The sequence below is a fragment of the Athene cunicularia genome (assembly GCF_003259725.1).
Source record: "Athene cunicularia isolate RWA chromosome 26 unlocalized genomic scaffold, athCun1 chr26_part1, whole genome shotgun sequence".
Taxonomy (NCBI): Eukaryota; Metazoa; Chordata; class Aves; order Strigiformes; family Strigidae; genus Athene; species Athene cunicularia.
This window is the reverse complement of record NW_020799136.1, coordinates 2,573,702-2,587,125: the sequence shown is the minus strand read 5'-3', so window position 1 is coordinate 2,587,125 and position 13,424 is coordinate 2,573,702. Positions and strand designations below refer to the sequence as shown.

Below are 13,424 nucleotides of genomic sequence, written 5' to 3'. Positions count from 1 at the left end.
TGATCCCTCTTATGAGCCCAATTAACTCTGTAAATCTAAGCCCCCGTCAGTTCTAATTTTGCTCACAAGTCGGGTGAGTGTGGCTGAGCACAGAGCCCCAGAAGCCAGGCGGTGCCAGGCCGAGGGGACACACTCCAGCACCACGCGCCTGCTGCACGGGAGAGCACTGAAATACCCATCTCCAAGTCCTCGATTCACCCCGATTCCGCCTTGCTTAGAAGTCAACGCCGAGGCAGTCTGCCCCACGAGTACTTCCCAGTTCCCCAGCATCGGAGCTCGTGCACACTAAATCAGAGGGCCAGAAACCGGGGCGGCCTTCCCGCCCCGGGACAGGCTTTACGACGTTTCCAACATTATTTGTGATTTTACTGAAGGGCAATAATGAAAACTCCTTCCAAATCTTTCTGATCTCAGCAATATCCTGTGCACACCAAGTCATCCTTCAAGGGCCGGTCCCCCGTTTGAATTTCCGGATTGCCTCTTCTCGGCCTGTTACTCCAAGGGTTTGTCCCTTACGTTCCCAGGACTTGAGTAGCCCACACAGAAACGGTTTCCGCAGAGCTTACGACGACTCCCTGCAGCACGACCGCTTTGATGCTCATGTAATTCTTCCTATCACTGAAATAATGTCGTTCATTTTCCAATGTATGCCTGATCCAAGTAAATTCTCGCTCTTTTATATGTCACTACCTGATGACAAGTGTCACGTTATGAGGTCACTTTCCCTTGCGAGGGACAGAAGCATGTCTTTAGGTAACATCCAGCCCTCGGATAGCATTTTACATCTCCAGGAAAAGGAAGCATTAATAGCACAGGTCTAAAACTAACTCAGATTTGTATGTAACTTTCCATTGCCTTGAATGCAGTGAGTTTCTGGCATCACTATTTAAAAAAAAAAAAAAACGTATTTGTGAAACTGTGTTTATTAGGGTCCGTATTCTGTGGACAGAGCCAGCAGGGTACAGAGAGCTCACATTATTTTTTTAACATGACATACATCTTTCGCTCACGCCACGTCTCTCGTTCCAATAAACCTGACAGACTTTATGCACTTCACTGTTTGATCATAACTGCTAGATTGTTGAAATAGAACTTTTGGTCAGGAAAGGTAACTCTGTGCAAATTTACAGAATTATAGCTATTCTTAAATATAATGTATTTCAAACTATTATTTAAAGAGGAGCTTAGGTGCTTAAATATAATTAAAGAAATGAAGTTTCTAAGGAGATGATCGAATTAAAACAGCTTTACTCTTCCAATAAACTAGTCAAAAAGCCATTCCGTAGGAACTTTGGAGAAGAGTTGGGCATCTGTGTGTTACCAACGCACAGCTACCTCCACACAGAGGCAAAATTTCGAATACAGTAGCAAGAAAGACACTGCACAAGGAGAACTGCCTACAGCTCCAGGGCATTCACCATATTTTTTCACTGCGAGGGTGGCTGAGCACCGGAGCAGCTTGCCCACCGAGACCGTGGAGCCTCCGTCACTGGAGACATCAAAAACCCGATGGCCACAGCCCCGAGCAACCTGCCGTGAGCAGGGACCAGTCCAGACAGTCCCCAGACCCTTCCAGCCTCAGCCACTCCGCGATTCGGCGACTGGCCAAACGTCCAGAGCTGACGTTTTCAAACCCGTTGCCATGAACGTGGCGGGGGGAACTGGCCAGGGCTCCGATGATTTTGTCGCTCTCTGCTCATCCCCACAGAAAGGCTACAGAAACCAGGCACTGCACAGCGTTCCTCTCTGAAAGCTTTTAGAGAGGAGATCAACCGCGTTTTCAGCATCTTCTGACCGGTACAGAGATGCCTGGCATGGGTAATACTCCATTACAACCGACTCCTTTTTCTTCTGCTCACTTCTTCAACTCCTTTGAAACTGCTCCCACTTCCAAACTCAACTTTTCCAGAATCTGAGGCTTTCAGAAAGCCAATTCTTAAAAAAGCTAATTAATTCCCCATGGGCTTTTTTTTTTTTTGACTCAGTAAATATTTCTGAGATTGCTTTTTGCATAATCAGTGTTAGCAGCTCATTAAAATGCACAGTATGTGTATCATTTTGAATGTGACATGGCTCAGCATGGACGCTCAAGCTGCTTAAAAAGACAGAAAAGAAAAAGATGAGGATAAAAGGAAAGCAAAAACCCAGCATTTCCTTTAAGCTGACACCACAGTTAAGAATTTAAGACAGGGCAGGGAGTCTTCAACCCTGCTATTAGGTGAAAAGTCTAATTGCTCAATGCACTAACTGCCCTCTCCAGCCTGTAGGTTTATCTGCAAAGATTTCTTTTACAGAGAGCTTTAAGGTGCTAAAAGAAATGGATTCTACTATCAGGTAACTGGATAAGGTTTTCACTCTGAGTGATATGAGGATTCTTCTCGGATTAATAATGAATGAAGCAATTTAAAAGGCCTTTAGTGTATGCAGCCAGAAATAAATAATGCCCTAATCTGGGACATTTTATTCGCCATTAAAACAAATACTTTTTGAAAAGTACATGTTATTGAGAAAAGAAGCGCTCAACATGCCAGATACCTGTATCAGATGATGGTCAGATGGATGGTAACACTCAGGACGTTTTCCTAATATTTTCTGAGTATGGCTGATGCTTGACAGCTACAGAAAACATTAAGGTTAAAAATACTACTTTGGGTCACAGCAAGAAACCCCAGGATGAAGGGCTCGCTCCATAGTGGGCGGCTGCAAAGCTGCTGTTTCACTTTAATTGGCTTTATTTCAGCTGGCGTGTGCTCTACGTTGGGTAAAACACACCTCTGTTCATTTGCAGACAAATTATAATGACTGACATACTAGTAAAAACGGTAACAGCGCTAAATCATAAACTAATTAGTAACCGTGTGTACAGTAACTTCTTTAAGCACGTTATAATCACAAGCTGTTAGGCAAGACGCCCCTGAGCATCAGAGCTGACATTGCAGACTTCCCCTCGCCTGCGTGCGGGGAGCAGCCGTGCACCGAGGTTAATTGAAATCAAATGAAAAAAATAAACAGAAGGTCGGAGCACGGCGCCTCGCTACAACTCGCACGCGTGCCACAGCTCTTACGGTTTAAAGGGCCAAAAAGAACCCGCGGGGGGTGACTGCCCCGTATCACCACAAGGGCTAATTCTGATAAATGGATTTGAGTCTTAGTGCCCACATTAGAATTCAAATTAAATTAAATATTGACCGAGGAAGAACTTGCTGTCAGGTTCAGGGTGAAAAGCTTCAATGACCAAGGAAGCAGGAGTCCTTGAAAATAACGTCATACTTTCACCCTCACGGGGGAAAAACCCCACGATATGGAGTTACACAGCGAGGGGTGGGCCTTTTCTCAGGAAAGAGAATCAAATGGATTTTTTTTTTTTTTTTTGCTCATGTATGAAACAGATCCCCATTGTTACAGTAAACCAGCGAGCTTTTCCTCAACCAACAGTAACTCGTGGTGAACGTTTTTCAATTCTGCTGCCAACAGACACGCTCTGGGTAAGGGACTGCTCTGGAGACCCACACGGGCCCCTAAATTACCACAAGTTTTTGAATTTGCAGCTTAGAGTAGAAAAAAAAAAACAAAAACTTGGTTGAGGGAACCGAGGACCTTTGCAATCTGCCAAACACAAGTGTAGGAAACGGATTCTGACTCTTTTCTTGTTAGACTCCATTATTCTGCAACTCGCCCCGCAACACACAGACTTCCAGTGTCTGCGGGTTTGAGGCGCATCAACACGCAGCAGTTGCTCTTCACTTGAAATTCTCTAGTGCGGAGAACTTCAGAAAGGCATGAAATTACCACCACCACCACCCGCCGGTCCTGGGGCCACTGAAATGTTTCCTCTTTACTGTCGTCTTCTGCTCAGGAAAATAACAGCCCAGATAATATCTTTGGTGTTTCCTGCTAAGTCTCCTCAATAAATTTCAAATCAAAAGTAACTCTGTCGATTGGAGAAAGATCTGTCTCACCAAAAATGCTGTTAAGTTCATTACGCTAACAAAAAAAAACCAACCAAAAAAAAAAACCCCTAAAAAAGCTTTTTCTGCTCCATCTATCACTACCGAAACTGAGATCTGAGGATCAAAAACTCAGATGACAGCATAGCTGTTTGGTGATGCCTGCAGCAAAAGAAAACTGAGATCACTTTTTGCTAGATATATCACCTTTGTGAGAACTAAAAGGAATAGAGCTTCCTCTGAAAGCTGAATGAAGTGTTAGGAATAAACAACAGTATGGTGTGGATGTTAAGACTGGAGGTATTTTCTGCCAAGCAAAATTCAGCTTTTCTTATATTGATTCTACACTGAAGTCAATTCCTCTTTTTCCTTGAATAACTCTCAAATCAACAGTTCAAATTTTCTTTTTTTTTTTTTTTGATAAAAAACTAGTTAATGCCTTATTAAGTGGTCACAGAGAAACGTGAGCTATTAAGAAAGAAAACATCTATTTTTCTTTAGCGAGATGCCTGTGGCATAACAAACTGCTATTTCTGTGAAGTACCAGACAATTCCCCGTGTGTCGTTTCTGAGTGCTACAGACCAACGGGATGTTCCAGATCTCAGTGCGACTTTTGTCACCTGCTACTGTGACAGCCAAGGGTCAAGGCAGACGGTTCACATCTACAATAAGGGAGAGCAAACAGGAGGCTCTGACGCTATCTCTAAAAACGCATTTGCTGGCAGAGCTGAAACGCAGACGATTTTCCGTTCAGAGAAATGTAATTTCTAGCAGCAGTTTGAAGGGAAAGGGAGAGGAATAATGACAGTGTATTAGCTTGGGTTTGCCAAATGCAAAGAACAAATATTCATCTTAGTATCACTTTAAAAAAAATAAATTTGAACGAGCACATTGTCATCTTCTCGGTGAACGGGAATGAAGTATGTGCTTAATATTAAGCAATGGCTGAAAATGTGCTGAACTGGGACCACTGTGCCGACTGGTACGGGTTCCCCATTTGCTTTGGATAATCCCCGTCGGCTCCATGGAAGAAAGTTTTCTGCAGTTGTCCCGCGTTTGAAAAGGATGAAGAGCAAAGAAATCACTGACTGAGAGTCTCCGACACGGTGCAAGTCACCATTTGCAGAGGTGATAAAATTACAGACCCCGAGTCAGGGGGATGACAGCGGGAGGGAGGGAAGGATTATTAGCGTGGAAGGTGTTAATGGAGGCGGTGCAGAGCGGCTCCCCTGGCAGCGCGGCTCCGACCGAAGCAGAAGAGGAAGGCGCTGAGGTTCCCGGGAAGAAAACCCTTCCCAGCCCGCCCTGGCTGCCCAGGGACCTCGGGGAGGGACGTTCCTGCTCGCCCCATCTCTCACACCGGAACGGGTTTGCAAACACGCAGGTCTCCTCGCAGGAAGGAGGGTGCTCGCACTCCCATTGTAATCCCTTTTTCAAAGGTCTCTAATAATATTTCTTCCCCTGCTCCTTTTAATGAGCAGAGAACACTTGATTAGAAGCCCTTCATCATTTTAGGACTAGGGGCTTTAGCTTTCTGACCTACTTTCCTTGCCAATGAAATTCCATTTTTAGCTTCAACTCAAGGTCTGAATGTTACCCAAATTCAGACCATCTGTTTTAACTGCCTACAGGCTGAGAAGTTGATCCAAGCCAGGAAGAATAAATGGAACTAGTGTGTGCATATATTAAGTGTTCTCAACCCTCAGTGTATTAAATAACCTCCTCGGTTTATTCCTGAATCTACATAAATATTCCCAGTTCTTTGGGCAGTGCCTGCTGTTGTTGTAAGGAATATTTATGCTACCAGTTGCTCTCAGAGACCTTCAGCTACATCACCTGTCTTGTACAAGCACAGGAACGAGCAGGCTACCGCTGACCCCAAGTCCATCTGAGCCCTTACTTTGGCTTTGGTGAGGGCTGTAAGGGCTACCCAGAAGGACAGATCTCCCCGAGCAAGTCATTAGGGAATAACCTGCCTCTCTTTCTAATTCTCACTCTTAGAGAAGCCACAGGCTTTGCATCTCCTCAGCGATCCTTTATCACCCCGGGTGATGTAACTACATGGTCTCGCTGTTAATAAAAGGAGAGCTGACCAGTCCTTCCGTCAATCTCCCACAAATCCCCCACGGTATCTGGAAACAGTGAGTTCCGCTGAGATCACTCCTAGCACTGTACAGAAATCCCTCTCAGTTTTAAATGTCTCATCTTCCCATTTCATTGCACGTTCCCTTCTCTTGGTATGAGAAAAGGACCTAACCGCATCAGACCTTTCTCCAGGATTTCAGATACATCTCCCAGTCCTTTTGTTACACAAAACTCGGTAACAAGTATGAATTTACCAAAAAGAAAAATATCAAAAAGGCAACACTACCTGGGAAATCCCTACTAAGTAACTGCTGACCACCGGTTTACAAAAAATCAGGATGAATCTGAGTATTAAAGATAAGCTTCTGCTGCTAGCACTGATACACATCTACAGCACTCATCCCTCGCAGCTTCCCTGATGGATGTAATTTCAGCAGAATATCTAGGGAGGATGAAAGCATCCATGAAAACATTAACAAATAAAATATACCAGCAAAAAAAAAAACAACAACCAACCCAACCCACTAGTGTAAAACCAAGCCAGATATTGCAGAGGTTGAATACCCAGCTGGGGAGCTGCCCAGCTCAAAACAAGGCAGAAAATAAGTATATTTAATGTAAAAGAATCCTAGCATGAAATAGGCTCTGTCTTCCCTGGACACAGCTGATTTGCTGTTCAAGTCTGTCATTTGACAGCCTGTTTATAGATTCTCTTGCTTCAAAGCCATTATGGCTCTGTTTACAGCACGCTCTTTCAGGAGGCACCGCCAGCCTCCTCACGTGTCAGGTTTCCCAGGCATGCGTCACTGCATCCCATTCCTTCGAGCACTGGTTTACCTTAAAAGCTGACATTAACATGCCGGGCTGTCCTTATGGACGTGGATTACTGAGTCTGTGTCTGCAGAGAACACTTGCAAAAAAACTTCTCCGGTATTTTCAAATATCATGCCAGCCTTGGCTAATTAATCCTCACAACACTTGTCCGTGACAACTCTGAAAATATCTTGATCTCCCTTATGGGCGTGGAAAAATCAGAAAGTGGCCCCGTCTGTCCCCGAGGCCCGTGACAAAGTCAACCTCCAGACCTGGGGAGCGGTTCTGTGTGCACGTCTGCATCCAGCCCATCAGCCACCGCTGCCTCAGCGGCTCCAGAGCCCTTCTCTCGCCTTCCCAGTGCTCAGGAGTGTGATACAGCACGTGAAAGCCTGTACGCCTCCGCGGAAAAAGCCAACGGCATCCTTGTGTACCCGCAGGTCCGACTACGTGAGAGGCTGCAGGAAACAGCCCACGTGAGCAGCAGTTCGCTGCGCTCCGCGGAGCCGCGGGGTGTGATGGGGTAATTCCAGCGAGGCAAATGAAACACCCAGTGTGGCAGAGGAACCGGGAAATTAAACCCTAAACAAAAGATCTAACTATCCCCAGCCCCCGTACCGTGGCTGTTAACTCCCTGTTCATTCATCATGTGCAAAACCAAGAAAGGAATGAGTAATATTTGCTTTTGTTTTCATTGTATCATTGGAAGTGACACGATCATTATTTCACTGGAGGTTCAAAGCAGCATTAGCATGATTACATCGGACTTGTACCTATTAACCGGAGGGACACGAGCTCCTCTGAGCTGTCAGAGGCAACAGACGCACTCTCGCAACCCAGCTGAAACATTCCAGCTGAATTTTAGACTTTTTTTTTTTTTTTTCCTTCCCTCCTCTGTGCAAATCAAAACATTGCACAGCGATTTACTTACAGTATGAAAAAGGATCTCTTGCACCTGGAAAGCTACATGCTAATTCCATGCTTTATTATATCTCCTCCATGCAAAAGGCTTTCAAAATCATATTCTATTGTACGGTACACAATGTTATTACTCCGTCCTCATTGTCCTAAAAGCAGAAGCTTACAGGCTGCAGTGAAATCTTCTTTTGACTCTACTGTGCCAGGCAAAAGGTTAGAGAGAAAGAAGATCTCAAAGAGCTCTTAGTGCCAGTATGAGGCAGAAATACGAAATCATTTGAAGCAGCATTGTTTCTGTTTCCATCCTCCACGGGATATTTCAGCTTTCACAGGCTGCGTGTGAAAACCACGCGGTTTTGCGCCACCAGGCAGGAAATGTCCCTTGACCACTGAAACGGAGCAACCAGAAGCAGCAGAGTCTTCTTTTGACCACTTGACCCACGGGCCCGCTGTCCCCAGGTTCTGGTGGTGGTTCCACAACCTCAACCCAGTCCCCTGGGGCAGGGGAGCAGGCACGGACCCCCCAGGGCGCTGCTCCGCGGGGCCTGACTGCCCTCCCTGAGCCAGCTCCGGAGAGACTCTGCCCGAAGACAGGGCCTGTGCTGGTCAGAGGGCAGGTGCTGGGATACAGGTTTAGCAATCTGCACTTGCACTCTTACCTCCTCCGCGCCTAGAGGAACTCGTGGAGACAAGAGCCACACAGCCTCTCCCCAGCGCTCGCCTTACACCGGCTGAAAAACTGGTGCACAAAAAGGCTGCTGGAAAAGAGCATCCTCCGAGAAGCTCTTCCACTGTCCCCAACAGTTGGTATCGCTGCAGCACCCTTCCGAGGTCCCTACACCACAGCATCTCCCAGCTTTTTGACTCGAGTTCCCTATTTCCAGGGCTGTGGATGTTGCACAGAGAGACAGAGGATCAGCAGAGATGCTGCTGAGAGTCTATTTTTAGAGTGAGTCATTTGATGAGCTGTTCAGCACCTTATTTATTGCTGTCTCCAGCTGGGGAGCTAAGCAGTGTCCAGACACCTCTACCACTAAAACCAGGACTGGGAAGCAGTGACCTCTATTTGATAACATTTTCTGTACTGACAGAGAGAAAAACAACAGCACATTATGCTGTCAAGGCTAATAGCTGCTAATTAGGGTGAGTGACATATGACCCCCTGTATATCCAAAGAACACAGAAATCATGCTACAAATTAAAAAAAAAAAATAAAAATTGAAATTCTGCATTCACAGTCTTTTCCAGTCTAAAGAGTGACCACTTAAGAGTAATTTCCTATGTTGTTTTTTTCCTGGCTTGTCCGTTTAAGGCTTTACTTGAACTTTACGTGATGCGTACAATGAGTAAGAGTCTCAGTGTTCAGTGCTTCCCTGGTAGGAAATGGGGCTTTGAGGGGACACAAGAAGAAAGGGGGACAAACCGAAGGTGGAAACCCAGGATATGTGGGCAGGGGCTCCAGCACCACCCCTCGGTGCGTGGAGAGAGCCCCGACGGGGCGGCGGCAGCAAGGGCAGCTCGTCTGCAGCAGGGCACCTCCCTGGCACAGCCCGCAAGCAGAGCCATGAATTCAGCAACTGAAAACTGCCTGAATCTGATGCCATCTAACCGACTTCCTGGCAAAATAAATAGAAAAGACATTTATCCCGAGGCACGTTCCACATCTAACCTAGTCGATGCTCGGCATTTATCTCTGGACAAGCCTGGAGCCACGTACAGGCTGTGCTTACTCCAGGTTTCCGTACCACTGCCTTGTTTATTACTATTTGTAAGGCAGTAGCAGTAGTCCTTGGGGGTCACTGCTGGGGGTCGGGTGTATTCCGAACACGGGGCAGCCCCTGCTCTGAAGAACCGACCACCCACTTAACCAAGCAGGCAAAGGACAAGCAACCGACTTAACCAATTTCATAAATGGGGAACCCGGGTACAGAGAGCTGACGTGATTTACTGGAGGTCACATTAAAAGTCTACTGAATTTGCAGCCCCCCGTTGTTTTATTACAGGATCAAACATGCCGTTAGACCCTCTGAACATTAATCATTACCTAATTCTTCTATCTTCTTGGTGCTCTAATGATATTATTGATGAATTACTTAAAATGCACTTTCTGTAGAAGACATTTTTTAGGTGACAAGTTGCCTTTTACTAAACAAATGAATGGGAAAGCAGAGTTCTCTCATTCTAGTCTGGGGGGAAAAAAAAAAAAAGTTTTGGGTTTAAAATGCCCAATTAGTACTAACTGAAATCCAGTATTTAACGCTTATTTGACAAATATGCCATGTGGCCATTAGTACCTCGTGGTGCCATCAGGACGAAAATAGTCGCTCCAGCAATTAATACTGCAGGAGCAATTATGTCAGTGCAGGAACTGCAACTTTATCGGTCAGTGCAGAACAACTGCAACTTTATCGGTTTGTTCCAGACCTCATCAGAGTCAAAGTCACAGGGAGGCCTCTCCTTAAGCGAAAGAGGATCTAGATCAAGCAGGGTTTTACCCTGATCAAAGAGCTCGGCCATTCCCGGTAAGGCCAGAGGCCACGGGTCAAGCGCACGGTAAGTGCCACGGCCACGGCCGCAAGCGCACGGCGTGCCACGGACACCTGGGGGCACAAAGCCAGCAGCTGTCTCTGCGCAGACGACTCTGCGGCGGGTCCAGAAGTCAGTGTTGCACGTTTAGGTCTTGTTCCTGTGCAGCCTGCTCCAGCCAGCGCACAATCGCTCACTGCGGTATCTCTCGTGATAGTTTTGCAAATGAAGTTCCACATCTCCCCAGCAAAATCCTCTGCGCTCCAAGACAGTCTGATCTTTCCTGGTGGTGTTATAAAGCACCTTCTCTGAAGTCCCAACTAATGAGGTAACTCTCAGTCTGCGTGTAAGAACAAAACTACAAGACAGACTGTGAGCCAGACACTTATTATTATCCCCTCTACAAACGCACAGAAGGGCTTTCTCTCGGTGCTCCGGGTCACTGAGATCATGTTTGAGGCATATGATTAATTTTCAGCCTTATTGTGTTAAGGGGTGGCAGGAGAAAAGTAAGAAAGATTATTTTTTTTTAGAACAGCATTATTAAATGAGGCAGAAGACCTTGTCACTTAGCAAGAGCTTTTAAACTATCTTTGCATAAAGCAGCAGCTAAAAAGTTAACGGACATAAATAGCGTTTTATTGATTTGAGGTATTCTGAGGGGTTTTAATGCAGGTGAAGGCAGGAAAAGGATTCTGCTTAAGATAGTTAAGCTTTGGCTAGTGAGCCCTGAAGCGTTTACACCAAAACCAACAGCAAAAACCTGAAAATGCCAAAGAAAAGGTGTCACTTAGCCTGAAACTAAGCCCCTCCTGGGACACAAGTGAGTGTGATAGCCCAGCGGCGATAAGTTTTGACACAGGTGCTTGGCCGCCGAGCCTAGAAGAGCACGAGAGACGCCCAGGAGTGAGCAGTTAATGTGTAGTGAGTTCTGCTTTTATTCAGAGACCCTCATAACCAACAAGTTTTTGGATGGGGGAAAGAGGTTCAGCTGATAAAAGAAAAGGTGTTTTGACGTAGTTGGTTTTCCCCTCGGATGTAAATTATTCTTAGCACAACTCTACTCCCGTAAAAGCTTTGTTGGTCTTTTGCAGACATCCAAGGTCAATCACTTTGCTTTTCAATATTGCTGCATCCAACATCAGAACGCCCCAAAGAAAAGCACAGAAATCCCAAACACCATCTGAGAGCAACTAGGGGCCCAAGCGCCCAGAAACGAGGCAAGGCTTCCTTAGGCCCAGATTTTAACTTGAGAAACCTTCCCCTGTCTGCCGCAAGCCTTCAGCAGGTTGCAGTGCCTAGGACGTCTCTCCTACTCCGGGGTGTAGCCAGGTCACATAAACCTGCTCACAGTGGGATTTCACAGAGTACAATGTGCCCTCCTGGGTCACAGGATACGCTGGGAATTCCTGGACCCCACTGCATTGTACAGGGTCATTCAGTAATGGAGGGGTTAATTTTTTTTTTAAATCCGTTGTTATTTGGCTGCTTGCTTTCCCCTTTCCTCGCGATGAAAATTACTTCAATAAATATTGATATGAACATCCATAGGCATGTAAGCATGTAATAAACGGCTCACTGGAACAAGTCCTGCAAACTCAGCCGGCGGCTGTGCGGGTTCCTATCCTACTCCAGGGGCATTAGCTACAAATGAGCTTTTTGTGACGTGATCAGGACACGCCGCAGTCCACACCCAGCTTCCTAGAGGGGGTTTTATTTGCCTGTCAACCATACGCCGAAGAAATCTTTGAAGTCCCTTCCAGAGGGCAAAACTGCAGGGGAGGGAGAGCCTCCGATGGCGGTTACACCACATGTGCTGAAGGCAGGGCACAGCCTCTGCACCGCCAACATCTGGTGCCCGCTGGAGATCGGAGGTTGTGCTGTGAGACGGGGGAACCGCGAGTGATGGTGCAGGCAGTTACAATTTAGAGGCCCAATCGCCAGGCCAAACCGTAAATCAGAACCCAACATCCCCCCCACCTTCACTACAGCGTGGCCTCCAGCGAGGCGGCGCGGGTTCAGCGCCGTGTGTTCCGTGAGGGAACCCCAGCCACGCTCCTTCCTAGGGCCGCGACGAGCGGCCACACAGCACAGCACGCTGGCTCTCTTTACAGAAGGTCAGTAGTAAAGGTTAAGCATAAAAGCGCCGCAGGAAGCTTTTGCAATATGCAAAGTAAAAAAAAAAACAAAAACCAAAACCCCACAAACAGGGAATAAGCGCTCAGCAGAGTAGCGATTTCTGTTGTGTGGAACCCACAGAACCTAAACCAGCACCCTCCTCCATCTGTGCAAAACGGATTGCTCCATCTCAGATTCTGCTGGTATCGTTGAACATACAAATTACAATTGTTAATGAAGATTGCTGGGTCAAACCCAGCGCAGAGATTTGCCTGAGCATTTTTCAGCTGGTCTCATAGTTCCAAGAATTCACCCTTTACTGAACCCAGACTTCGAACAAACCCCAAATTTCTGACTGTGCAGATGGCAAGGAAACTGCTGGGTTTTGAAACGAATGTGTAAATCAGTCCTTATTTGCACCTGGATACAAGGGAATGAAAATATATGAACCTGCTCACAAGCAGACGTACAGTTTGTTAGAGCTCATCTACATGGAGAGGTAGGTACTAAATGAGCAAGGATGTGAATTTAACGTACGCAGCAGTTCCCCGAACTGGCACATCTATTCTGCAACAAAAGTGCCATTCTTTGGTTTAGCTTAATTCATTGCCAAAGCGTGGTGTCACTTGTCATCTCCAGGATGACAGCACCACATGAATTGTCGCTTGCATGGTGGATGTCTAAGCTTTAGTGTCTAACCCGGACACTCCCGTTGCTGCGCACTCAGGGAACCTGAAAAGGCTTTTGGTGCCGTTGCACTTGTCTGAAGGAGGGGCTTCCCTTTGTGTTTTTTTTTTCCCGCCCTCCCTCTAGTTATGGTGACATGGTGCCCAAGACAATTGCTGGGAAGATATTTGGCTCCATTTGCTCCCTGAGCGGGGTGCTGGTCATTGCTCTGCCGGTTCCAGTCATTGTGTCCAACTTCAGCCGGATTTACCACCAGAACCAGCGAGCCGACAAGCGGAGAGCGCAGAAGGTAAGTCCCGCGCGGCAGGTGCTGGATCTCAGCCTGCACC

General features: G+C 46.5%; 1 protein-coding gene across 3 annotated transcripts in view; it reads left to right on the top strand.

Annotated features, from left to right (window-relative positions):
- The window catches only part of KCND3 (potassium voltage-gated channel subfamily D member 3), a 127,904-nt gene that overhangs the window by 76,836 nt on the left and 37,644 nt on the right, over positions 1-13,424 (top strand). For all 3 annotated transcript variants that reach the window (XM_026864190.1, XM_026864191.1, XM_026864189.1), the window contains exon 3: positions 13,222-13,384. In XM_026864190.1, coding sequence (XP_026719991.1) covers positions 13,222-13,384 — 163 coding nt within the window. The remainder of the gene's footprint in view (positions 1-13,221; positions 13,385-13,424) is intronic.